A 27,292-nucleotide genomic window follows, 5' to 3' on the forward strand; every position below is an offset into this window, starting at 1 on the left:
GTGGACTCGGCCAGAGGTGTGTTTTGAAATGCGGAGAAGTGACAGTTTACTCTTGTCTTGACCCCATGAACCTTCATTAACCTTGGTTTTAAGGTTTTTTTCTCTCCTTACTATTCATTTTAAGTGTCTGACAAGTTGTCGGCTCAGAACCACTACTGAAAGGGGAGCGGAAAAAACAAAATCTACATAACTTGGGCTCGGGGGGGGAATGTAACTTTTTTTGCCGTTTTCTCTTATTGATATGGTTTCACGATCTTCATTGAAACATAGCCCTAGGGAGAAAAAAAATAATAAAAATAAATAAATACAAAATATATACATTTTGTACAGTGGACAGAAAAGGAAAAAAGTTATATTAATTTGTAATTCTCAAAGAAATCACTAATGAATCGGAAAGACCAAATCATAATTGAAATGTATCTTATTAAAATGAGTAAGAATTAAAACAAAAATATTACTTTGAAACAATTATTCATAATCTTCAATTTAGCAGATGTCTTAGAATTATATAGGGAAAAGACCCCCCCCCCCCAGTAACTACTGGATTCCCCCACCAAAACCATGGCCAACTGAAGCGATGTATTAAAAGACAGCGCTCCAAAATACTTACTGGAAGAGAATACAGGAACACTGCGAGGAATAGTATAACCAGAAACAAGATGATGATTCCAATGAAGACCCATTTAAATCGGCGCCAGACAATAAATTTCATTGTCTTGCACGGATTTGTGAACCAAAGGAAGGAGGTTTCTGGTCGGCTGCATTTTGAAAGAAGGAAAACAATATTAATCACGTTAACAAACGGGGTTAAATGCTTTAGCTGGTGAAATAATGCGTTACAATTAATAATTAACTCTAAGTAGTGAGAAATGAGCCAGATATACAAGGCGGGTGAAGGAGGAGAAGACAAGGATTGAGGGTCTACGCCGTCGGACTTGGACTGAAGGATTATGCTTCAGTGAAGGCTTAGAAAGACTAAAGAATGATAAACGAAATCCCGAAGAGTGAGCAGAGAGTTTGAATCAGGTGCGTTCCTAAACGCTGGTGAACGAGAAAAAGAAAATTGTCTCACTTTGGTGGGTCCAACTTTGGGTTCATGTTAGGTTCATCTCGCCCTTTGCCAGCTGGTCTTTCTTCTGCCTCTTTTTCGTTGAGCACTTCCAACGTCAGCTCAATTTTTCCCTTCGGCAAAAAGGAAAACAGGTTCATGACATTTAACTAAACGCCGTGTTGTGACTGCTTCGGGGGGGGGGGGGGGACACCCACCATAGGACCCCATATCCCTTTGTTAGATTAAACAATGCTAGTTAGTCATCATGGCTGAACCCGTCTTACGAATGACGCACGTATAACAATGTAACTTCCATGCTTACGTATCAACATCGCTGCGGCAGGAGACATTTTGTTGTCAAACTATTAATGCAATCTTAACTGCATGTAAACAATAATATTAAAAAGGAATTTTTTTTTAGAAGAAAATATATGATATCTACCCTGGCAGATATCTGATTTTTTTTGCCTCTTTAAATATTTTGCGGACGTTTTGTACTGATATACAGTGTATCTGCTGCATGAAATAGGGGAGGCATGTTTGGGGTACATCTCAAAGTTCAGGGCCTATTTTATTTTCTGCTTAATTACATAAATTAATAGTCTTTTTTGGGGGGTACTTGGTAAGCAAAACAGCCACATGGTGACCTTCCTAAAAAAATTAATTCCCTTGTAGTCTTCTATATCTATGTGCGCATCTCCGGTTTTCACTGCTGCAAACTTGAGTCGCTCTGGAATTTAGCTTTTTTTTGACCCGAACAAAAAGGCCTTAAAGAAGTCTGCCTTTTTTGCTTTACTGAACAGAATATTTTTTTCCCTTTTTTTTTTAGCCAAAAATGTATTAATCATCAATGTAACGAGCGCCACGTTATTGAATCTTTTGAAATCCTTACTGTAAACCGGATTTTGTTTTTCAAGAGCATCCAAGTTCCAGGGTGTAGCCCGTAATCAGCGAGAAGACCTCTAGGCCAATATCTGCACGTATGGACTAAAAATGAACCGTTCACAAACTTTCCTTGGACTTAAACTGAACACAGCACGGCCCCCTCTGTGCCACGAGGCATGGAAAGAGGGGACTTAATGCGTAGTTTTTTATCACTATGCTTTTATATAGGGTCTATATGTCAATCAACCTAGAAGGCAGGAGGACGCCTTAGCAAAATACGGAACTGATCCTTACAGCTAGAACGCGTTTGCCGTCCTTTTCTGCGTAGCACGGCCACCAGCCTCTCATGGACTTCTGTTCGAATAAAGAGGCCGCCTTGGCAGTTTTGACCTGGTCGATCATGTCTAAACTGCATTTTTCTGGAGTTTTTGACGGGATTATCGTGCGATGCAAATCAAGCTCAACAAAACCTAAAAGAAGAAAAAAAAAAAAAAAGTTCAGAGCAGGTTTTATGGACCGTTTGATGCACACGCGCCATTTAAGCACCCACTGGCCTTAAAGTACCAGGGCGTTTTTTTTCGCCAGGCCTTGTCACCGTCCAACAATTCCAATAAACAATTCTTTATTTAATTTACATTAAACCTTTAATCCTGGGAACCTTTAATCCTACCAAGGCTTCTTAAAAGTCGGTGTTGGTTTTACACATTTAAACCTTCATAGGAAAGAATAAATAGAAAGACCTGCTAAGGTTTATTTGACCAAGGTAGTCCACAAACATGACTTAACCCATATAGCGAAGCCTATAGGGATTACGTTTACCCACCTGATACCTAAAGCATATAAAAAAGTATCATGGGTTTTCAGGATACCCCAAATCAACAATCTCACCCTTGGAAAAATTGATAAATTAATGCTGATTAATGCTAATCGGCATTTCTTTGTGGCATCCCAGGTCAAACATTTACATCCTAACAGGTTATTGTTGAAACAATAATTTTGGTAAAAGCTTTGGATGAGTCAGTACACTAGTAAAAGTGTCCACGAGAATTACGGTCCTTCCATAGGGACCCTTTCCACTCCCCCCCCCCCACCAAGGATACATCACATATGGTTTGGCACATACATTACAGCAAAGCTTCAGCGGAGATCAAAGATCAGCGGTGATTTTTTCTCATTAAAAAGAATAAAAAGGGAATTAAAAAGTTTGGCTTCTTAACAAATAAAGCAGATGATTGAGAATACATCAGAGGTTCTTACTAAATTATTTCAGTGCTGCAATCAGATATTCCGTTCTTAAAAAGGACAAAACAATGACGTATCGGTAACATTGTTGATCGAGCAGATTACGGGTTTGATGGCTTTTTTTTCTCCAGATTGAGGAGAGTTTCAAATTGTTGTTTTAAGGTATTATATATTAAAAATCGCAAGGAATCATTCGTATAGGTAAAACGTGAATTTACGTACCCAGGTAGTCATCCAGTGAAAATTTGTCGTTGTCCCATATTTGAAGGACCAGTTTAGGTGGCAATTTAAATTCAGTCTTATCGAGGCTCCAAAAATGTTCCTAAGCCAATAGAGAAAGGGTTCAGAGAAAGAGAAGCAGCCAATAGAAATAATATAATATATTATTTTAAAGCTAAAGAAACTGGTACGTATTGCATCGTCTGTGGCTTTTGTTACTAATCGTCTCCAAACCTTTTTTTTTTTTGCTAAACTTAACCTAGCTTTATCCTTTCGATCGTTTCATTTAAAGATGAACTGAAAATCAACCTTAGCAGGATACCGCGTTGTACGCAATACATTGTATTTTAACTCTAAAAGGTTTAATCGAATGAATGAAATTAACTTTTAATAGTCCTTTTTCATTTGCAACAACCTATCAGCGCCTGCTTTTGCGCCGGATCCTAATTAACCATTCCATAAAATAACAGGCAGACTTTTATATGATGGAAGAACAGGCCCAGATTGGCCATTTGGCACAGTAGGCAGGTGCCTAGTAGGCCGGTGGCTGGTAAACCGACACTGCCGCTCTAGCGACAGATAGGGTTTCTTAGAATGCGGCCGCCAATTGGATAGTATAAAAATGTAATATAGCATATCCGCCGGCTGGATAGTATAAAAATATAATATAGCATATCCGCCGGCTGGATAGTATAAAAATATAATATAGCATATCCGCCGGCTGGATAGTATAAAAATGTAATATAGCATATCCGCCGGCTGGATAGTATAAAAATGTAATATAGCATATCCGCCGGCTGGATAGTATAAAAATATAATATAGCATATCCGCCGGCTGGATAGTATAAAAATATAATATAGCATATCCGCCGGCTGGATAGTATAAAAATGTAATATAGCATATCCGCCGGCTGGATAGCATAAAAATGTAATATAGCATATCCACCAGCTGGATACGCGGATACATCTTACGCACCTTAAAGCGCCATGGCCGCCTTGCGACCCCCGAGCCGTCCTCGGAAGGATTCGGACATTTAACAAGAGTTGGGATGCTCTAATACCACAATTGGTTATGAAAGTGTTAAATTCAGCCGAGTACATGGGACAGCACCTTTAAGATTTTGGTAGGGTTTACTAAAAGGGGTAAAAATGATCTCTCGACCCCTGCGGCAGCGCATGTCTCCGGATGAAATCCTCATATTTAATACAGATGCCGCTGTGTTTGAAGAACCTACCTTTTTAGAAATAATGCACAGTTGTTCAGCTGGAAGATATTCAAACGGGAAAATAAATCTCCAATTAAAGTTCCCTTCGCCGTCCAGTGACCGATAGTGCACATCTGTTTTCTGCTTATTTTCTTCGTTGCCAGGAATCCAACTGAAAAATAATATTCAAACATATTGGGGGGGTTTATATAACTCAGAGAACGATGCCTTCCAGGAATAGTCTCGCGGCGATTACGGGAGCGTGTGTTTAAAGTGTTACGGCGTTGCCCTGTTGCTCGGGAAGTTGCCCTCGCGCCAAGCGTGAAATGAAGGGTTGGAAATCGCGGTGGGTAGGAACCGGGCTTGGCTCGATGGCCCCTCATCTGGCAGCGATTTAGCGAAAATAAACACAAACTTGGAAAATACAGCCGTTTTCGTTGGTGAAAATCAAACAGTGAGACACAGTATCCAAGCCTGGAATCAAAGAACCAGTATCTTCTAATATTTTAAATCTAATTAAATCATGGTGTTTCACACAAAAACACATCCTGACACCGGGCGACGGTACGGGGCAACGACGTAGCTCATGGTTCTGCTGTGGAACGTTTCTACCAAAAGCGGAGATCAAGTCAGATCAATGCCACAAGTCAGATGTCACGATGATTCCCTGGGTGGGCTCCTCTGTTATAGAGACTTACTGCGTTGGGTTGTCGTTAGAGGCAGAAGACACTTTGGGGCATTTGTCCTTAAGAAGGAGCAAGCTGGGCTTGAAGGTCCTCCTCAAGCTTTTGGTCTCCTCAGGTTGTGTGTGAAGCCGATCATTGGGATATGACATCATAACTCAACACTCCGTTAAACTCGCACCTGCTGGGACCACCAGCACGAAGAAGAGCAGCAATATGGGGGTCTAATCATTAACCCCTTAAGGACAATGGGCGGTCCCCAAACCCATTTAAAACAATGTATTTTGAGCCCGTACACGTACGGGCTTTGTCATTAAGGGGTTAACATACAAATGAAAAACTCCAAGGCAGAAGAAGACGTCTCACATGGTCACAATCCCCCCCCCAAAAAAACATTGAGGTCTGATATGAGATGAGATGATGATATATGATGATCTCAAGTCCTGAGTGGGTTTGGAAATATAATATTCCCTAATGGCGTTTAACCCTTTGAGAATTATTTTCCCGTAAACATATAAAAAGAAGCCGTCCCACTGTTTCGTCGGAGTATAGGTTACTTACATATTTATGAAAATTAAAAGCAAAGGAGAAAGCCGTAGTAAATCAGTCGGCGTTACGCAAAAAGATTTAAACTTATGGGATAACGTCAATATCGGAATATTTAGTACTTTGTAGCTGTCTAAAACAAATTACGGTTGGTGGATCGATGCCTTGAAGGGAATCCGTTCTCTAACCCCCGAAATGAAAATCATTTGGAGGTTTTAGAATACAGGAGCGTATTGGAATACTGCCCTTGGAACAATGGTGTTGACGTCTTGGTTGCCCTGGGGTTGGCTGGATAACGCTCAGGATAGATGTAAATTAGATTAAAATATACGGCATCCCAAGCTGCCTAATGACCAGTATGTCAGTATGCCAGTTACTGTAAACGGCTGGTCCATCCATACACCTCCTCCTCTATCTTCTGGCTCATTGAGCCTCAATACATATATCTAATCACTTCATGTAAGTTAATATTAAAAACCGGGATGATGCTTACCCTTTAACATAAATATCACTCATCTCTTCACCCGTAATGCTCTTCTCATCTAGGAGGACATCTTCGGTGTTCCAAACAATGACTCGAAGGACATACCTATGATGCACACATAAGGAAAGCAATTACAACTTAGAGCCTGAAACCGAAAATCTGTGAATCATTACAGCAAACATGGAACCATGAAGTCTATCTCTGACAGCCTGTTGTGTTACACAAGTCTGCGACATAAAGGACAACAGGACTAAACAAGAGGATGAATTTGAGCCGGCTTGGCTCTAGCTCCCATCCATTCACGCTTAACATGCCAGGTAGAGTCAGGCATTGGCTTGGAGTCGGCGTTGGCTTCCACCATTGAAGATAAGATGTAAAGAACTAAACTCTCACAATAGCAAATACAAGATCATTCTTTATTCCATCGAAGGGTCATTATCAAAAAGCTCCTGTGAATTCAGGGATCGCATTATGTGTGTCCAGTACCTATGGACTGGAAACGCATATTTGGCCAATGCTTGGATGTAGAAGACACCCAGAGATCCTACGTCCACTCCAGTCAATGTATACTGGAAATCTACATTCATATCCCTGGCGCCCTGAAGATGCACATGTCACTAATTAAATGGAAAAACGGAATATAAAAGGAACTGTGGAGATGTTTAAATCGTTTTCATTGTTTGATGTTGGTATAAATTCAAGTAACTTACTGCTTAGCTTTGCGTGGCGTGACGTTAAAGGGTGGTCCAGGTGGTCCTAAATTTTTAGGGAAAATATCAACCCACATCTGTAATTTACCCTGAAGGAGAAAAAGAAAAGAAAACAAAAAACAGAAATTCACTTTTTATATCTTCATTAAAAAAGGCCCCCCATTCTGGAAAAATCACTTTTATCGACCCCCATATGCTGGGGTGTGTGTAAAGCCACATACATCTCCCACTCTCACCTTCTTATTTAAATATCTGTCTAGACTGTTTTTTCTTTCGATACCCACAGAAAATTTGAGCAGTTGAGTAAATGTCAAAAAAAAAAAAAAAAAAGATAGATAGAGATTATATATATATATATATATATATATATATATATATATATAAATATATATAAATTGTATTTCTGTCAAAAGGCAGGGCAAAGGATCGCTCCATGAGGACAGCCTCTCCCTCAATCCGCCAATCGGAGAGAGGCTAGGTGCAGAGGCTCCTCCCTTTTATGGAAGCGCTCCAGGAGGCCTGGTTTATGGAGCTGATACTGAGGAGAAGCAGACTAAGAAAGAAGAACAAGAAGAGGCAAGAGAAACAGAGCTGCGGAAAAGGAGATGGGGACACGGTGGGGACAAGTGGTTGGCGGTGAAGGTAGAGAGACATTGAGAGAACATGAGAGAGAGAGAGAGAGAGAGACATTGAGAGAACATGAGAGAGAGAGAGAGAGAGACATTGAGAGAACATGAGAGAGAGAGAGAGAGAGAGAGAGAGAGAGAGAGAGACATTGAGAGAACATGAGAGAGAGAGAGAGAGAGAGAGAGAGAGAGAGAGAGAGAGAGAGAGAGAGAGAGAGAGAGAGAGAGAGAGAGTGTAAGTGGTGGGGGAAAAACACAACAAAAACGCAAAAGTTGAAGCTCTCTGTTTTCGTTTGTTTAGTTGGGGGTCCCTCACCGTTTTCGAACATTCGTTAGACCTTAAATAAGTACGAATGCACAAGTATATTACTAGTACTTTGATTATAACGATTACAATCAGTGTTATTAAATATTTTTTCCCCTGAAAATAGACTTACATCACTATGGTTATAACGTACTAAAAAAGTAAACAACGTGGCGGGTACCACACCAACCTGTGGACTATATTCATATAGACTATAAGTGGCACATATTTAAAAGGAGGCGACAAAAAGGGCTACATTTTAAAATTTTAATTCTTTAAGCACCATTTTTGTAAAAATACTATTAATGATGTAAGCGTATTAATAATAAAAATAATAATAATAATGATTAAAAAAAACCAACTTACTTGTGGAATGTTTGGCTGGAAAGTGCTATACAAAGTTCTGGTTTCAACATGTTCAGGAACAAGACCTTGGGTCTTCAGGACATGCAGGGCCAGACGCTCATTCTCAGGTCCCAGGTGCTGGTGAATTTGTTTGTTACTTTCTAAGTAAAAAACCAAAAAACAAATAAATGAATTATATATATATATATATACATACACACACACACACACACACACAATTAAACTCAGCATATAGACTGCATATTTGAAATTGTAAACAAATAAATATCTAATTTAAATTAAATGTCAACTTTCAGGGACCTGGTTAAAAGTTGTGTGGCTAGACTATGCTAAGCAATAATAGAACAATCCGTTGCTTAAATAACCATGCATAAAAATTACAACTTAACAAGAAATGTGTTGAAAACCAGAAACCGTGTCCTTGCTTTGGGTGTTGGGAGTTAAAGCTGTTTTGACTGTTTAGACCCAAAAAGAGAATAATTGCTTAGGAAGTGCCTATCGTAATGATGCCCACGGGGGGGCCAGCATGGGCTATAGTGGGCCCTGACTGTTGTGCGAAGGAGGGGTAGGATTTTTGGCGGGAATTTCGGGGGTGGAGTTGGGGGGAAGATTATATAAGTGGCTGCTTTCCTGGGCTCAGGAGCCATTCTTGTGGTCAGCTTACCTGGTTGCGTGTCCCACCCTCCCTCCCTTTTTCTTTTGTTTGTTGGTTTGTGTCGTTTGTCACAGTCTGTGGGGCGGCAGCTTGCCAGGTATCCAGGGGGTTAATGTGGTGGTAAGTGAATGGTTGGTAACATCTGGTGGGAGGTTCTTGGCTGTCAGTGCTGGGAACCTCAGGTCAGGGTGGGGGCATCTCGGTATATCCCTTCCTTAAGTGGTATTTGGTTCTGGTACCTGCATTACTTGGCAAGCTTGGGTGTTTATTGTATATATTTACATGTTGGTGTTTGGAGTCATTGTCCTTGTTAACGCACCGATGTTTATTGTTTCAGGTTTTGGCGTGACAATGACTCTAAAAAAATAAAATTGGCTGTGGCCTTTTCTTATCCATATTCTATGGTGTGGTGTCATTATTGGGGTTTTCAATGGGGAGTTAAGCCTAGCCTGGAAGATCGAAGCTACAACAGTCACAACAGGGAACAGGACATAATGTTGGTGCACATTAAAACTCACCGTAATCATTGAGTGTGTGCTCACGTCCCGCCAAACAGACTTTTGTTCCATTTTCTGAATACACGGGAGGAGGAAGCGCTTTTAATCTTGCGACATTCTGTAAGATCTGGGTGGGTTTCAATTGATCTCTCCATTGATTTATTCCTGAACTGTAAAGTAATAAAATATATGAAAATGTATTATTATTAAAATAAAGACTTGATGTGTCTTGGAAAAATTTTAAATAAAGGTGTTTTTTGTTTTGTTTTTTTAAATAATCGCAGTGGGGTATCAGTCTGCGAACAGTAGGTATGAAATATGCTTCTCTCAAATACCCTCTGCATTGCCTGCTTTCTTATCAGAATACCCAGATCGTAAATGCTGACCCTTTTGAATTGTTGGCGCTACATAAATAAAAGATAATAACAATAATAATTGAGAAATTAGAGCGTCACACTGGGAACGAGCTTCTGACGATGAAGACGCCGGCGATTGCCATGAACTTACACGCAGTAGGTTTGGGGGATTCCGCACTGACTCCCAAAGCGTGAAAGGAAGCGGTTTTCCAGATCTATGATGGTTTCGCCTACTTTCTCATCCCGTGTCAGCGCGTCGTAATCATAAACCGAGATCTTCAGGTCTTTTTCTTGCGGCAAAAAGCAGCTGAGCTCATACATTCTGTAGGAAGAAGTATCAGAAGAGCTTAATTGAGGGTATAAGGAGACCTTTACTAAATCATGATGGTCAACGGGCTGGGGACCATGGGAGAACCTTTTTAGAATGAACATAGTGTCTTCAAAAAATATATTAAACACTAAAATCACTGTATGCTGAGTTTTTTTATTGCAAAACTTGTCTTTCTTAATGTGCGTTGTACCGCCACGCTTACTTGTGAGAGCTTCTCATTGATTTATTTCTTTAAAAAGTAAGAGACGTCACCAGATTTTGGTCATAACATCTGGTGACCTATGGTGAAGTATAATAAGGAGAAACCATCTCCCAAAGTTAAGCTAATGGATATAATTCAACTAAACCAATAGGCAAAATATGGGTAATTAGAATTATTCCAGATGGCAGCACCCAGTGCTATACTATATATAGGGATTCATTTACATACAAAATATAAAGCTTGTGTTGCATATGCCTTCAGTGATGGGAACACAACTAACACAGACTGTTATTTTTATTCTTTTGTAAAAAAAAAATAAAAAAATTTAATAATAATAATAAAATATATTATATATATATATATATATATATATATATATATATATAAAGATATATATAAAAAAAAAAAGTGTGTGATTATATGCGCACACACACACACACACACACACACACACACACACACAATATCTCATACCTTCCAAAACAGGGATCCAGAGTATTGGGAATATAGTTGTCCCGATCTTCTATCACTTTCTTGCTCAGCGTAATTTTGACATAAGGATCACACTAAAAAAAAAATGGGGAAAAAAACAGCATTTCATCAGAATCAGCAGCTTGTGCTAAGATGTAAAGTAGAGCAGGGGCGTCCAACCTTCGGCCCATCAGCTACTGCAGGACTAAATCTCCCACAATGCTCTTTCAGCTAAGGGGCTAGCTGAGCAGTATGGGAGATGTAGTCCTGCAGCAGCCGAAGGGCCGCAGGTTGGATTGTAAATTAAAATACAATGCCGGAGCAGATTGATGAACCCGAGTTATCTAGCGACTGAACTGGAGGTTCTCCATAGGCCAATATCAGCTCGGCAAGGCCAAGGGTGGCAGATCCAAGGAGGTGGTTGCCCCCCCCGCTACAAAACCTGGGGGCAGATCATTTTCTAGACACTTACCAGCCCATTGTTATCTTTTGGTTGCAGATCTATTCCTTTAATGATGTATATGCGTACTATACACTCTTGTGGACCGCTGTCCGGCAACTCTCTGAACTGTCGAGGAGGTGCAGGAATATTGGGATCATCTGAAAGGGGGTAGATGCGGAAGGAGCCCTACACGAAAGGAACGAAGAGTTTTATACTTACATAAACATACTTCTTAGCCTATTTATTTTACATTGTAGTTCTATATTATCCCATATTAGCCATATTAACCCCTTCACGACATAGCGTGTACTTGTACGGGCTCACAATACATTTTCATTCATGGGTTTAAGGACAACCTGATCTCCTTAAGGGGTTAATATGCTTTTTAGGATTTAAACCACTAAACACAGTTTAAGAAATCAAAACCTTTTTTTGCCATTTAAGTAGACTAGGCCGATTATACAAGGGGTTTCTTTTAAATCATAGCTATGTGAGAATTCATTAGTTCAGACGACGTTAGCACCATTACGGACAGCGTAGAATATTAACCATCCTGTTGTAGAGTATCCACTCACCTGAGTGCCCAGGTACATCATTAGAGTTGTTGTTGACTCACCAAGGGGGTAATATTGTGAATTAATCACATGTAATTATCATAACAATTTGACAAAATATCCAATTACTCTTCAAAAGCTCAATGACAGCCTTAAACCGATTACCTTAAACTCTCCTACAACGGACGGGTCCTCGTTCTCCTCAAACTTCCCTCTGTACAGTTTAAACGTATCGCAGAAATCTGTAAGACCACGGAATTCAGGAACACTCTCCAGTTCGGTGTTATACACCTATAGACGAAGCAAGAGTGTTAATACTACAGACTGTTAGAATGTTACTGTTATCTATAATCATGCTGATGAACTTGGAGCTCTCCTGCTCCTCGTGGGAGGTGGAAAGAGGTGGAGCAAGCTACATATGGGGGGGATGGGCTAATCTCATTAGATTTAAAGGGGCAGGCAGTGAGCAAAGCTAGCCCTGGGAACTTCACATGCATTTATCGTAAAGCAAGCGCCGTGTTACGACCCACCTTCAGCGTGTCATAGCCCTTCTGTATGTACTGCCCACATTTCTCGTGCTCTCCTGTTGAAGCGTAGTATTTGCTCCACCAGTCGACAATCTCTTCCTCCTAAGGCAATAAAAATGATCTCTTAGACCATAAAAGCATATCTGTCAGCAGGACACCCTAACAGCTGTGTATATTCTTACCTGTTAGCAGTAAAGTTACCAAAAAAGTATTTTTTTTTTTCCAATTAAAATAGATTGTTAATAAAAAAAAAAACCAAAAAAAACTGAATTATCACGTTTGTTTGTCTAGAGATTTCTGCAGGTATATCGTACATTAAGGTATTGGATATAACACAAAAGCTACAAACTGATGTCGCAGTGGATCATGCAATCTATACCAATGGTAGCCAATTTTTTGTTGACCTAAAAATCCCTTACTTGTCTCGAGAATGGATATCGCCATATTGGCGCGAGAGAAGACCAAGCATTTGGTAGAAGGCGATACGTATTATTGGACCAACATAGACGAAGATGTAGAACAACATAACCTTCAAAGTTGGCAGAGACCTATTTACCTCTGGAGCTTACCTAGGCCTGATCCATGGCAGGATCCCTCAGCCGCCCACTCCACATTTAACACCCTCCAATGAAGCGCCTGGCTAGGATGTCATATCCCGCGCTCAGTGTCTATGGGCATTTCCAACGGAGTTTATGGGTATGGTGGCGTATATGGGCCGGTTGGGGAGATCAGAGATCTCCTTCTTTTGAGCAGTAGCATTAATGGTCAAGAGAGTGCCCCCCCCCTGGAAACACCACCCTAGGCCCAAAAAAAGCTATTACCATCGACCAAAGAAGGCGTCTTATTTGCTTGGCCAACTCACTGTAGTTGTAGTTGACAAACAGATGTAATTTCAGAGGTTGGCTACCCTTTATCACCAAGATGGGTTTAAGAAAATTTCCAAGACTCTGCACAAAATTAGCACAAATTTCTCAGTAATCTACAGAAATCTGAGAGCCGACAAAACGATAAGAACTACTTGGCCAGCCTGCCTGTCCTCAACCCCCTTTGCTCAAAAAAAGATACACTTGAAATGTGTATTTTTTTGGATCGTGTGTCCTAAGCCACGGAAAACAGACTCCGAAGCTCTGAATGGCAGCCAAAACGTGAAATTCCTTGCAATTGATGGAAAAAAATCAGCTCTGGTTTCTTTCATATGAATATTTATCAGTAAGACCTTAAATTGGAGGTACTTTAAGGGGCTTAATTTTTTGGGCCTATACTGCTTAATATTAGGGAATATTTTCACCTCTCTATATGAGTGCAAGCACAAGGTTTTCTCTGAAAAAAACAGAGATGGTAGATAAAAACCATAAGTTTCAGTACATCTAGTCAGCTCTGTGTCAAACCACCAAACCTTATCTCACGAGACATCTCTATAAGCTTCGTGGCTGGTTCTAGACCACATGGAACCTCAGGCAAGAATTTCCTTTGGTTTCCCCACCATATTTTAGGTAGCGTTATGTTTTTTATGCTATTATTAAGTATACAGAAATACATTTACAAGCAAGTTTCCTGGTGTTTCTATACACATTCTAGTAACTTTTAGGGCTGTAATAATATAAATTAAAATATAATTTAAAAAAGAAAAAAAAATGTATGTAAAAAAATAGTTAAAAATGATTAGGAACAGGCTTTCTTTCAATAATATTATGTTCTAATAAATATTTTTTTTTTTTTTTTTTTTTAAACATTTGGATTTCTTAAGACATCGTTTAAGCTCCATATAAGAATTTGAATTTTTTTTCTTACCTTTTCTTGAAGCTGTTTTCATCAAAAAAGGAACAGAGCCAAAAATAAAAGTAACAGAACAACTTGTTAGTATTCGAAAAATAGGATTTATCTGGCTGAAAACATAAAATTACTCAAAGGCAACAAATAATGAAGGTTAGTGTTCGGTTTATTACATACTAAAAAACACATTTTTTTTAGATTATTTTATTTTAGTTTTTTTTTACACTTTTACCATCAGGATAATTAATTTTGGTTTTTTTTACCATCTTTTTAGTATGTAATAAATGTCTGTTGTGAAAAAAAAAATTAATGAAAATAAAAATAGAAAAAGTATATTACCATTCAAAAAAAAAAATCTAAATTAGGAAACCCATTTAAGCCATGTGCGTGATACAGGATTTCTTAGTCCGATCCCCGTGGCTTGTGTTTTACTTTGAAATATATATATACATATATGGATATTCCGACGCAACAAGATTTTGGAGAGATCATTGAAAAGTTTGAAAAAATAAAAAAAATTCAGACAATTTCCTAAATTTCGAAAGAGAATTTCTGATGAAGATTTGATTTTAATTAAAGTGAAATACAAGCATATTGTGATCAAATTTACAATATGCTTTGTTTAGACATCAAAACTGATTGATTTTGTTTTTTGGGGGGCAAAATAATTATTTTTGGGGACTCAAAAAAACAAATTGTTGTAATCACGTCTTATTCGGAAACAAAGTCACTCCAAAATCCCACCACTGAAGAACCGAGAAGAGGCTCTATTGGCCAGACAGGTCAGGTGAGGTCACGCGACATACATACATGCACGGTGGTTGGTGATGTCATTTTTCCGACTGCTGTTGACATACTGCTTAATAACTGGAAATTGGAACATAATTTGTGAAATTTGTAGGATAAACCTGTTGTGTGTGTGTTTTTTTTTAATGTTTTCTTCTATGTTGGGAGGAGAGTCTATATAGTAGCTTTTGTGCTTTACATAAGGGGGAAAAGCATCATATTTTGCATAATAAATTATACTCTATTAAACTGTAATTCCATTACGATGCTGCGGATTATTCTTATGGAAGTGAATCTTTGCTACTTTTAATTGAATAACTTCGTAAAATGTAATTATTCAAATAATAAGGGGTTGCTGCTAATAAACCATACTGCGTTTTTCTCAAATTAGGGGGTTATATAACAACAATTATAACGCATATAATATTAATAGTTTAAATAATTTTATCATTTTTATCAGTAGGTACAGTAAACAAATTGCAGATCCCGCCATCAACTCCTTAGATCTTCAAAGTTGGCATTCAAAAGTCTTGACTCAAACTTCTAGAGCCCTTTTCCAATATGATAAGGACGGTCTAGATGACCAACATACTATAACAGAGCTTTAACACGTGACTTACATGTACAGCTATCAAAATGTGATATTTAATTAAAAAAAAAAAAGGGCATTATTTTGAAACAGAACTACACGCTTTTAAAGCACTTTTATTAAACAATGTTTCCAATTAGAAATATAATGGGAATTCCCTTTGTATAGACATATAATCGGGCGTCATGGTGGGGGATTAGCTTTGGGTTTGAATGTAAGATAAGAAAAGGAAAAAGTGAATTCTGGCCACCAGGTGAGAATAAACCAGGTACGTGAGCGGATACACACCTTGGCTATGCTTATTACACTGAGTGTCTGGGAGCTCTGCAAAGTCAGATATTAGGATATATTTTTGTTATCCCTAGTGAACAAATAGCATTTCAGTACATTGCATACCCCCCAACCGAAGCCGGACTCGGGACTTGGCTAGCGGCAGGGATAGCGGTTGGCCATTGAGGCTCCATTCACCTTGAATATCAAGACTGCTACCAATACAGGACAGTTGGGAGGTATGCATGCTTCTTTTTTATTTCTTTTCAATACACTGATTGCAAAGACTACTTAAGCACTACTACTATAGCAACACGTCTGTCTTGTTTAACCCCTTAAGGACAATGGGCAGTGCCTAAACCCATTGAAAACATATACGGGCTGTCATTAAGGGGTTAAAAACCTGCCTATGTGCAAACAGAATCCGAGAATCGGATATACATTAAGTAGAAAATGACAAAAAAAATAATCTTTATTTACAATTATAGTCAATTTTATACCTTCGTGAACAAAATAAGGAATTGCAACTTTCCTGGAGTATTGGATGTTTTCAGCTAAAGACATAATCAGGGTCAGACTCGAGATAAAAAAAAAAAAAAAAGCAGTTTAAGGCCAATAGCTGTAAATTTAAAATTTTTATACTTAGAAAGAATGCAGGAACCCTTTTCGGCGCTGGCGAAAGGGTATGTATGGGGGGCTATCGGCTGGCTGCCCGCTAGGCATTTGCCCCGTATGCCCGATGGCAGGTCCAGGGTCCTGGGAATTGGATCATTAGCACTGATATTGTGTATTAAGGTGGGATCCAGCCAGGTTGTCAGGGCCGTCCCGTCATCAGATATGTATATTTTTCGATTGTAAAAACATCTGAAACTGGTTATAAACATTAAAGCTGAATTGGAAGCAAACCGGGGTCTCCGAATTATCAGAATTATGACTACTCTGAAAATATATTGAAAAATGTAAGCTTAGAAGATAAAGGTTTTTTTGTGTTCTTTCATATTTTCTATCAGAGGGGTAGTTGAATAGATAGATACGCCGGCCCTCTCCTCTAGATCGAGTGTGCCACTTTTCCCAAAACTGGGCCGCATTGAGACATCGCAAATAGTCACATGACGCAGGAGACGTCACAATTAGTCACATGACGCACGCGTTGGGAGGCTTTCAATGCAAATGATTGCCATAAGAAAAAAAATATTTCCAAGCGAGTTTCTACATTGGCGGAAATTGCTTCTTTCTGCCATTTTTATACGAGTGAAAGTTTTCACCCAACTCCTCTCCCAAGCTACCTTTTGGAGACCTCTGGTGTATAAAAAGGTGAAATCATTAAAAACGGTGCCACCAGCAACAGCGTTATATTTTTGCTCTGGTTTTTGCACCACTTTCACCACTTTGCACCAAAATGGCTCTTGATGCATAACTCCGATATGAAGCGACAATGAAGGTACGCGGGGGGGGGGGGGCTAATGGCCAGCCCGGACCCAGCCATTACATATTTCTATATTTAAATGCAACTTTAAGAGCTTATGTCAAACAAACACAAATTAAATAATATAGTGCGTTACCTGATTTGCTAATAACGGTTTGGTGTCCTCAACCTCAATGATTACATCGCGGGAAGGTGCCGAGGCCAGCAGCGCCACTAAAACAAGCACATAACGATAACACTGAGAAATTCACTCATCTCCTATCATATACCACCATTACGTCTAATGATATAATCTGCAACTCCCATCATGCCGATAACCAGCAACAGGCTGAAGCGAGGTACAGTCCACCAAGTGCTAGAAGGTTGCGTATAATAAATCACAGCTCTGAAGAGCAACCAAAACGATTCAAAATGCAAATATTTTTTCCTTTTTTTAAATTCAGCATAATTCACTGAAATCCAAATATCTTAAACGACCTGTTTTCCCTAAATGCAGGAGAAATCCTGACCTGGGATGCTGTGACGTTTATACATAAAAAAAATAACAAAAAATAAAAAAAATCGATAGGAGTCCATTGACTGGGAAGACGGGAAGACATGAACCGGGCAGATTCCAGAAAAAGCCATCGTCTTAATAAATATATTATATATAAATATAATTTAAAAACAGACATATTTAATAAAAAAAAAAGAACAAATTATCTATGATGAAATCAATATATGGTTTTGATTTGAACACTGATAATTTGTCCTCTTTTTGGTTCGGCCTCCCTATTAACCCCTTGCTGACAAAGTCCGTACATGTACGGGCTCAAAATGCATTGTTTTCAATGGGTTTAGGGACCGCCCATGGTTTAAGGGTTAAACTGGTGAAATCTATTAAACCCATCCATTTTCCCCACCATCAGTCTCATTTCTGTCAATGTATATATTTGGAATTTTGGATTTTAGTGCCGGTAATGTGTTCTTTAATTCATTTTATATGAGGTTACCTCTCATCTCTGGTGCCTCGTCTTGCTTCGTAGCGTACGGGTCGCAGCGGAATTCCTCGAGCGCGTCGATCGTGCACTGGCCGACCACCGGCTTCCTCCCAAAGGGCCGGTTGTCTACGACTTTGATGATTATGGGTGGCGCATACATTTCTTCCTTTGGCAGAAGCTGGAGCGGTGAGATAATATCATCATTGGTGCTGAGCAGTCAAATTTATATCGATATTGGGAAAAATTAGAGACTGGCGAGACAATTGACACAAAGCTTAAAAAATAAAAAAAATAAACTATTTCTACATTATAATTAAACTCTAATATTGTATTTTTTCCCCCAATTTTGCTCATGTGAGTATTTCTTCCACTTTCCGACTGCAGCTCTTTGATCCAGAAAATATTCCGAATGTAGATATATTTAAATTTTGGTCGTAAATCAGTTTGTAGAAAGGCTTTTTATTCTAACATAAGATTTACCGGCGGGGCTGAGTTTCAAACACATAGGTGCTTAGATACTTAATATCCCCCCCCCCACTGAGAGTATTTTGAATCGCTAAAATCCATACGATAACATCACATATAGAATTGTGTCAGTACCACTTTCATGAAGAGGATAGAACTTTGGAAGTTTGGAGTCTTCTTAAGGTTCTTGATCACCGCTGACTGCACAATTTCTCCACCGCATTCCACGATAAGATTCGGAGAAGTCACCGACGCCATTTGGTAACTTTTCATGTTACGTAAACCCCAAGTAAGGATCTGTCAAAGGGAAAAGGGAGCCATAAAAAGGTCGCAAATGTATTGCATAAAAGGAGCATGGTAATGGCGTTGAACCCAGGAACCGAATGGGCAATTCAAGGCCATCGGATGCCAAACGTTTACGGTCGCCTGCTGGATACGTGGAGCCGCACGGTAAACTTTTGCCCCAAGTCTACATGTCTGGCTCATTTATAGGCATTGATTTAGAAGAAACAATGTTTTGTAATGTTTTAGCAGAACCAACAGTCAATATCATGCAAACAGAGAGGCAACGCCGCTAAGCCGCCTTGTATATTTACCTCAATGGCAGTGAGTTGAACCACCGGACGGATTCCCTGGGGCACCATGTAAAGCTTTGGAGCTCTCTGGGACGGAAGAATCGGCAAATTGGATCCCTCCTAATTCAGCGCAGAAACAAAAATGTATGATTAATGTTACTCCTCGCCCAATTTTAAAGAATAATTTAAAATAATATTTATCCACCGGCGATAACCTAACATTATTTTAGAAAGGCTGATCAAAACAGCAGGTAGAGATCACAAGAACCAGGAGCGGTAGCTCAGCAACCTAGAAGACTTTCAAGAAATCTCAATTTAACCCCTTCATGACAAAGCCCGTACATGTACAGGCTCACAATGCATTGCTTTTAATGGGTTTAAGGACAACTTATTGTCCTTAAGGGGTTAAATATGCTTTATACGTAGCCAGCCAAGCTATTCTTGCGGCAGAAGCTCGGTAGGGACGGCTATTCATAACGTAAAGCGAGATAAAAGTAAACTCTTTAGTGAATAGACCACTCTGTCTTTATCAATATCTCAGAAGAAGTGTTGGTTGTGAGTAGACAGTCTTGGGACCCTCCTGTTTCTCCCCCATCTAGCTTCACTTGTTGAATCCCAAATAATTGAGCCTCGTCCATCCAACATATCAACTAAATTCAGACCTTATCACGGAGAATGAGTTCAGCAGCAACAAGAACGTCCCCGCAGTGCTGATTCGCGTTCATCACCGGATGCCAGAAAAGCTTCGGCGTAACATCGACCTCGGGGTTCAGTTTCACCATGGGCGTGCATGTACTTCTGCCGAGAAATTCGTCTTTTCCCTGATAGGAACGGAATAAGCAGATAAATAAACCTCGCCTGACATTGGGCAGAGAAGACTCGGTATCGGTTTGATACAAAGTGTCACACGTACCACTTGGTCGTTATCAAATATCTCGATGACCACGTTGGGAGGGTTCTGTGCAATAGTTTGTGGGTCTCCATAGATTTCTATTTCGTTGAATATAAGCGTTTGGTCCCATGTCGGGTTAAGGGTTGAATGGATGATCTCTGTGGTCTTACTTCGGTGAAGGAAGGAAACATGAGCATAGGGGTCTAAAAAGAAGGAGTTTTCAAATAAAAATAAAGAAAAAAGTTAAAATATATACAACTCAGAAATAAAAAAAGGTACCATTGAGAACATGTTCAATACCCAAAAATGGCCAGAGCCAAATCAAGGCAGCCAAAACATTGCTGGGCAGCCATTGCCAGGATAACCCCTTAAACCATATAGAGATCCTTGCCACGTGTGCCAAAAGCCCAGATATATGATGGCAACATCAGGACAAACTTCATTGGCGTTATACAAAACTTTTTTTAGATAGAACGTCCTTTAGAAATGACCATTTTACTTTTTGGAGACGGAGCACCCTTGGCCAGAACCCCCTCGCTTCCCCAAGAACTAAAACAGATCTTTCCGGTTGTTATTGAACAATAAATTCTACCGGCTTTGGCACATCTTAGACTCGCTTATTTATGACTACCTTAGCCCCCCCCTCGTGAAAATGATGAAAAGCGTTTTCTGGCCTACTATTAGTTGAGCCTGTAAATCAACTTTATCTCTCAAAGAAAAAGCGGCAAGAATGGGGGGGGGGGGGGAAGGGAAGAAAAAAGAAGCTATCAGATCACGTGTATTAACATTTCCTGTACAAATTGCCATTGCTCGGCGCTGGAGGGGATTTAAAAGGTTATTTTTAGGTCATGTCAAAACCTCCTAAGGCTAAAAGTAAAACTTAAACCTAGCAATGTCACTAGGAACCTTACGGGGGATGTTTACAAATTACACAATAAATGTTATCAGAGCGTTAATCACAGATTGCTGTAGCTTCAAAGGTTGAGGTAGAATAATTATTTTTTTTTTTTAAAGGACAAATCACACGGCAGTTAATGTCATATATTGTATATATATATATTTTTTTTATTTTTAATACGTTAGGCTGTTACACTACAATTTCTAAAAAGCAGTTTTTAAATAAAAAAAAAATAAAAAAAAAAAATAGGTAATTGTTCCTTACCGGAAAAGCTGTCTTTATCCAAGGCGATGAGACCCCTGGCTTGATAGAGGTAGCAGCGGAGGTGGTAGTTATAGACTTCTGGAAAACAAAATAAAAGGAATAGCGCTTTGCTTATTTTACTGAACAATAAGTTATGATGTAACCGAAACGTGGCATGCTATGACGCAGTCACTCAGGCTACGGATCCATACAATTTTTTAACACTTGGAGAGAGGGGGAAAAAATATTTGTTTTGCCATTTTTTATTTATCTATTTATCAATAGAATGTGGATTGATTTTCTTACTGAGCATGTAAATAAAATATTTATTTTAAAAATCCAGACATCGGAACTGTTAAAATATAAACGTGACATAATGTATTTTATTATTTCTTATTTTTTTCTCTTTTAGTGTCTTACTCTTTACTCTGATAAACTCAGAACCGATAAACTGTAACACCCATCAGGGATCGTAGGACTTGTAGTTCATATGTATTGCAAGGGAATTTAAATATACATGGGATGGGCATGAAGTTATCCCGCATTCAACACGAGATCAAAGATCAAGACCTGAGTCTTACATCAGTAGCAATAAATAAATAAAAAACTTTGACTGATGCTCTGGGCTTGAAATGTTTGGACAGGGCAAACATTTTTTGGAAGGGTTATTATTCAAAAGTAATATTAAATATATTATCACCACATATCATTAGTTTAATTCTAGAAGCCTCACTTACTTCCAAAGGTACAAGAGACAATGGGGGTATTCGCCCCAAAAATAGCGGTCGCCGATTCTTTCCCCTTCTCTGAACTTTTCTTTTCTTCATCATCTGCACTTGTATCTGCTCCCTAAACATAAGGAAACACATTTTCAATTAAGGCAATGCTAGGCTTTTATCAGGAAAAGAAAAAAAACAAAAACAAACACACTATAAAAAAAACAAAACAAAAAAGAATGTTCTGTTTAGCAAAGAGCAATTTGTGAGAAGTGTTTCAATAGTGCCCTCTAGTGGCAAAAATATGTTTTACAAGTTTTCAAGATGTTCTCAGGATCGCAATAGAAAGAAATCTCCAGACACTCAACAAATGCTTACAAGACTAAATCTTTGTTTGATGACGGCCCAATAAGACGTATCACCTACATACATTCTGCTTACTGGATGCCAGCGCTTTCCTCTGTATATGCAAAAATGCAATTTGAAATATGGAATATATTAACTTGAATATAAAGGTAATAAAATATAAGAAGGTGGTGTCTTTTTAAAACTTACAAGAGCTCCCTCCAGCTTGAAGATGGCGGCTGCCCCAAGCCTATCAGAAGGGGCCATTTTTCTTCTCCATCGCCTCCGGCGGAAAGTATCGGAGCTGCGTTCCTTCACGTGAAACTTCCAGCCTATGAGAGAAGCGTATTCCCATCCTTCCCGGTCCTGAACGGATAACGCCTACACGTGATAAAAAATCATTCAAATTACTTGTCATAAAACTGGAGTTTTGCCCAGCTGGAGAGTTATAAAAGCCTTTGTTAACCATTTCGTGCCTGTGAATAATCCAGTGCGGTCCCTGTTAAAGCTTAGACTTTCTACCCTACAAATATTTTTGCTAAAAACACAACATTTTGGTCCAGAATTTTTTTGGTCAGTCACTTTTTTCCCCGTTCCATCTCAGCATTTGCTTTTGCACCCCACGTGTGAACTCTTGTAGAACCTCGGCTGCATATCCACCATCTGTGCATTTAAACGTTTGCGGAAGATGAAGACTTTCTATGGTGGTCAGAAGTTCCCAACAACCAGCCGACCAGGCGGCCATCTCTCACCTTGGTGGTGGAAGAGGAGACGGTGGGGTCCTTCCTCCTCTTTCGAACCAGTCTTCGACGCCTGTGCGTATGATACATCTTTTCAGATGCCACCCAGGATTTGGGTTTGTTGTCTGGTGGAATTGTGATCCCGTATTCCCAGCCTACAGCAGAAACACGTTCTCAGTCACAGTCCAGCAAACGTCTCAAAGAAAACAAAATCTACCACCGGTAAGGAAGCAGTCGACAGGACAGTCAGGGATTCTTCTCCATGAATTATTACTCCATGGATTATAAAAGGGCCACCCCAGGAATACTTCTCTGCAGCAAGGGCTAAGATGCCTCTTGGTAATGTACAGTTAGTTAATGTACATCTCACCGACTGAAATATGCTTTATACAGGGCCATCCAAACCCACTCGGGCTGCCCCTTTATAATGTAAAGCGAAGTCAGAGAGATGAAACTGTAACTCTCCTGCAAACTCCATCTTGGTGAATAAATTATTATTAATTATTATTATTGGTGAATATTAATTATATATCGTCTATTTATTAATGCCGAACCTGTAGTGAATTCAGTGGACCGACTGTACCTTTTTCATCCACAGCTCGGTTTATATCGTAACTCCACGCATCGTCCTCCCAAATCCAGCCGTAAGGGCAATCGATCTCACCGGGCGAGGAACTCTTCTCTCCATTCTAAAAGGAAAGAGGTCAGGTTTCATCCTTTGAAGAACATTAGCTCATTTTTTTCATAATCTGAACATTTATGTCAATAGCAAGAACCCAGCATTGGGGTGTATTTAATAAATTGGTAAATTTCAGGTTTAGATAAGAAAGCTCCGATCCCCATGAGCTTTTTCTGTAAGAAGGTCGGAGCCAGCCCTGGATAAAGTATAATTAAATCAGTGAGGGACAGTAATTGGATTTTTTATTTCTTACGGCATCGGTGTACGGCTCGTCTGCCTGTTTCCATTCGCCGCCTGGATATCGGCTTTCGTTCTGATATACTTCATCTGTAAACTCGCTGTGGCCAGCGTCTGCTTCTGTCAATAAACTACAGAGAGCGGACATGCATTGCTTAGAGAGAAAAATATAATATATAATAATAAGATATAATCTAGAAATATATATTAAATTATACAGAAAATATATATTTAAAAAAAATTAAAAAAAAATGTCCTGATCCAGAAAGTAATATATGTCTGACGATTGAGCGCATTTTATTAAACCTTCTTTTTGCATTCACACTGCAAACACCTTTCAGGTTGCGTAGTCTCTCCGTTGCTTTCAGTAACATCAGAAAACTCAAAAAAAGAATCTATTTTTAGTAAAGCAAAAAAAAAAAATGGGGGAAAAATGGGATACTAGCTTCCCTTTAATACAGATCTATAAAGCCGCCTCGATTATCTCAGTCCACTCCAGCAGCTAGGAGTCAAAATATTATATACAGTCCATGGCATTTAATCAGCGGTTACCTCCGTTCGGGGTCCACGTCCCAGTCGCCCTCCCACTCCCATCCCTTTGGAGGCAGGAAGCTTTCTTGTTTCAGTTTGATTGACCCCGTGACGTCGGAAAATTTGGGTCTCTTGAGCAGTCCCGTGGTGCCCCACTTCCCAAACATCTGGGCTTGGTTTTCATACTGGTGGAAGAGACGATCAAGCATTGAATGATTGTTGGACGGATATTACGAGGAGACCCGTATTAAATATTTTTCCTTTAGGTTACATCAGCTAAATAAAAAAATAAAAAAAGGGGGGGGGGATGACAACCGGCGCTGGTCAGGAACTCTAAACCGTTACACTTCCTCCAAGAATAATTTCCCCTGCAGCCCTATCCTTTGTACAGCGCTACGGAATACGATGGCGCTATATAAAACAGTAAATAATAATAATAGATAGAGAAAACTGCTTACATAGGGCGATATCAGCATAGTCTGGCTACTGATTGTTCGGATCCCTAGCCATGCTGCTTATAGGCTCAGGGCCCCTAGCGCTTATAGGCTCTAGCCCGCGACGTCAGCGGGTAGTCCTGGCTATGTCCCGCAAGGGTAGTTAACCGGAGCCCAAAAGTTCCCAAGCATGGTCATGTAACATATGAGAACACACAGGCATAGCCTTTGCTGCCGTAACAATAATGTTTCAATAACTATGATATTTCTCAAGAAAAGCATGTGCTAAAAAAAACCCCCTATTTCCCGAACTTTGGTAAATCACGAGGCGGCCATTAAAACAATACTTTTTAAATACATTTTTCCACTTTTTTTTGTCCTGCTAGGATTTTCTGCATTCATTATCTGGACCCTTTTTAAAATTCTGTTGTAAAAAAAAACTGTTTTAAGACTTACCCCACATTGCTAAACTATGCTAGACTTCACTAAATAAAAAGAACTTCTATACACGTTTTTGGAAAGCAAGGATCATATGAGAACGTACCATTTCTGCAAAAACGCTGAAAGTTCCTTCGGCGTAGCTGTTGAACTTGCCTTCGACGGCAGACAATCCCAGCCATATATTCACCCTCAACTGAGCTGGAATCTTGATGCCGTTATTTTTATCAAGCGGATACTAGAATTAAGAAATAATAATTCAAAAGACATTTGTTACGATATCCTCAGCAAGCTTATCCCTCAAGCTAAAAGCTGCCATCTTGGGCCCAACAAGCATAGCCCAGAGAAAACTCATCCACTAGAAGCGGGGCGTGAGTCTTAAAACAAAACGGGTGCAAATAATAGACTAGAAATAGATTCCGCATTTATAAAAACGCATATAATAAAAAAAAAAATAAAAAAGTACAAATCGTTCCGCGTACCTGTAAATAGATGGTCTGCGTCTTTCCGCAGTATTTGCCGCAAGCTTCCGGGCTTGTGGTGGAATAGAGAACCTGGTGGGCCGGGACGCGAGCGTACGCCAACCTCTTCTCTGCTCGAATCATCCAAATGATAACATCCGGCATGCAGTTTTGAGGCTGAAACATTATTATCATCATCATCATCTTTTATTCATGTAAACGGCAACAATGTTCGTAGCGCTTCATAAAACATCAAGATCAAGAGAAGAGAGACCAGCAACGTCATCTTTAGGGAAGCCCTCATCCAGCTAGCACTAACCAGTGTCGCAAGAGTTAATATAACATTCCCCTTTAAATGCAATTATTCTCAAAAAAGGCTGGAAAATGGGGGGGGGGGGTCATCACCAATTTTAAGGTTATTTTCAGCAAATTCCAATTTGAACTTCTCAATTGGTCTTCTAACATTCTCATATGACTCGTTACGGAGTTAATGGCTATAATTATGTCATTTGTTAGTCTCATGAAGAGGCAGCGATGTCCGTTCCGCGCAGGGTACCGACCTCTTCGGAAAGTTGCTGTATTCTTTCGCACCAGTCTTCAATCTCCGGCAGAGTTGCTTTCACGTCGGTGGCCTCCCCGCGCATTTTGACCGCCGACTCCCCGATGAGTCTCAAAGAGCTTTTCCTCAGCTTTTCCAGCTGTATGTCCAGCATGGTTACATTAGCCTTCCCTTCCATCGAAGGCAGTGGTTTCCTGCACATTAGAACATTGGGCAAACGTCAGCAATTGGGAAACATCATGGAGGGGCATCGATGGATAACCGCCGGCAATTACCAGTACATAATGGCAACATGAGGGGGGCTAGATAGTACAAACGCCTTAATCACCGCAAATTGGTCAGTCCTGTCCAACATATACAGATTAAAAGGAACAATGGGTAACCATAGAGAAGTCACAAAGATAACTTGTATCCAGTCGAAACGATGATCTGCTGAATATTAAGCTATACTGCCCCCTGTGGCCACAAACTAAATTGCAATAAAAAAGGAGCTTTTGGTATATAATAGGTCAACATCTCTCAGTAGGATTAGCCCAAAGAAAATAAAAAAAGATACTTACACTATATCCTCAATAAGCTGATCAATTAACCTAAGCCAGATCTCAGCCAATCGGGTATCAGGAAGCTTTGCCTCTATTGCAGATTTAAGGGCAGATATGTTGTTTTGCTGCAGAAAAGTATCAAAGTCCCAATTAATTACTAAACACTATTTTAAAACAAAACATATAATCTTTTAGGAGCTGCTATTATATGCTCCTATTTATTTTGGGGTATCACTGACCTGACTTTTAAACATTTCCGTGTTTTATGGCTGGGACATCCTTACCCCATAGGGTCAACCAAGATTTATTTATGAGGGGCACCGACTCGGAGAAGTGCCCCCTACCAACCCATGGCCC

At 39.6% G+C, this 27,292-nt stretch overlaps 1 protein-coding gene across 1 annotated transcript in view; it reads right to left on the minus strand.

The window, feature by feature from the left end:
• Positions 1 to 233: 233 nt before the first annotated feature.
• The window catches only part of LOC149288681 (myoferlin-like), a 58,815-nt gene continuing 31,756 nt past the window's right edge, over positions 234 to 27,292 (minus strand). The window contains exons 22-54 of the mRNA XM_089491385.1: positions 26,954 to 27,060; positions 26,395 to 26,587; positions 25,856 to 26,011; positions 25,480 to 25,611; positions 24,523 to 24,686; positions 23,987 to 24,101; positions 23,638 to 23,743; positions 23,067 to 23,209; positions 22,525 to 22,695; positions 21,991 to 22,102; positions 21,275 to 21,352; positions 20,134 to 20,315; positions 19,883 to 20,041; positions 19,242 to 19,340; positions 18,781 to 18,942; positions 18,193 to 18,358; positions 17,337 to 17,413; positions 14,148 to 14,159; positions 12,360 to 12,458; positions 11,995 to 12,120; positions 11,306 to 11,461; positions 10,837 to 10,928; positions 9,981 to 10,151; positions 9,495 to 9,643; positions 8,322 to 8,461; positions 7,026 to 7,114; positions 6,325 to 6,420; positions 4,633 to 4,774; positions 3,401 to 3,500; positions 2,231 to 2,406; positions 1,073 to 1,182; positions 611 to 758; positions 234 to 272 (exon numbers count right to left, since the gene is read on the minus strand). Coding sequence (XP_089347511.1) covers positions 234 to 272; positions 611 to 758; positions 1,073 to 1,182; positions 2,231 to 2,406; positions 3,401 to 3,500; positions 4,633 to 4,774; positions 6,325 to 6,420; positions 7,026 to 7,114; positions 8,322 to 8,461; positions 9,495 to 9,643; positions 9,981 to 10,151; positions 10,837 to 10,928; positions 11,306 to 11,461; positions 11,995 to 12,120; positions 12,360 to 12,458; positions 14,148 to 14,159; positions 17,337 to 17,413; positions 18,193 to 18,358; positions 18,781 to 18,942; positions 19,242 to 19,340; positions 19,883 to 20,041; positions 20,134 to 20,315; positions 21,275 to 21,352; positions 21,991 to 22,102; positions 22,525 to 22,695; positions 23,067 to 23,209; positions 23,638 to 23,743; positions 23,987 to 24,101; positions 24,523 to 24,686; positions 25,480 to 25,611; positions 25,856 to 26,011; positions 26,395 to 26,587; positions 26,954 to 27,060 — 4,167 coding nt within the window. The remainder of the gene's footprint in view (positions 273 to 610; positions 759 to 1,072; positions 1,183 to 2,230; positions 2,407 to 3,400; positions 3,501 to 4,632; positions 4,775 to 6,324; positions 6,421 to 7,025; positions 7,115 to 8,321; positions 8,462 to 9,494; positions 9,644 to 9,980; positions 10,152 to 10,836; positions 10,929 to 11,305; positions 11,462 to 11,994; positions 12,121 to 12,359; positions 12,459 to 14,147; positions 14,160 to 17,336; positions 17,414 to 18,192; positions 18,359 to 18,780; positions 18,943 to 19,241; positions 19,341 to 19,882; positions 20,042 to 20,133; positions 20,316 to 21,274; positions 21,353 to 21,990; positions 22,103 to 22,524; positions 22,696 to 23,066; positions 23,210 to 23,637; positions 23,744 to 23,986; positions 24,102 to 24,522; positions 24,687 to 25,479; positions 25,612 to 25,855; positions 26,012 to 26,394; positions 26,588 to 26,953; positions 27,061 to 27,292) is intronic.

This window comes from Sceloporus occidentalis, unplaced genomic scaffold (genome assembly GCF_023333645.1).
Source record: "Sceloporus occidentalis isolate IW3139 unplaced genomic scaffold, rSceOcc1.0.p SCAF_50, whole genome shotgun sequence".
Lineage (NCBI taxonomy): Eukaryota > Metazoa > Chordata > Lepidosauria > Squamata > Phrynosomatidae > Sceloporus > Sceloporus occidentalis.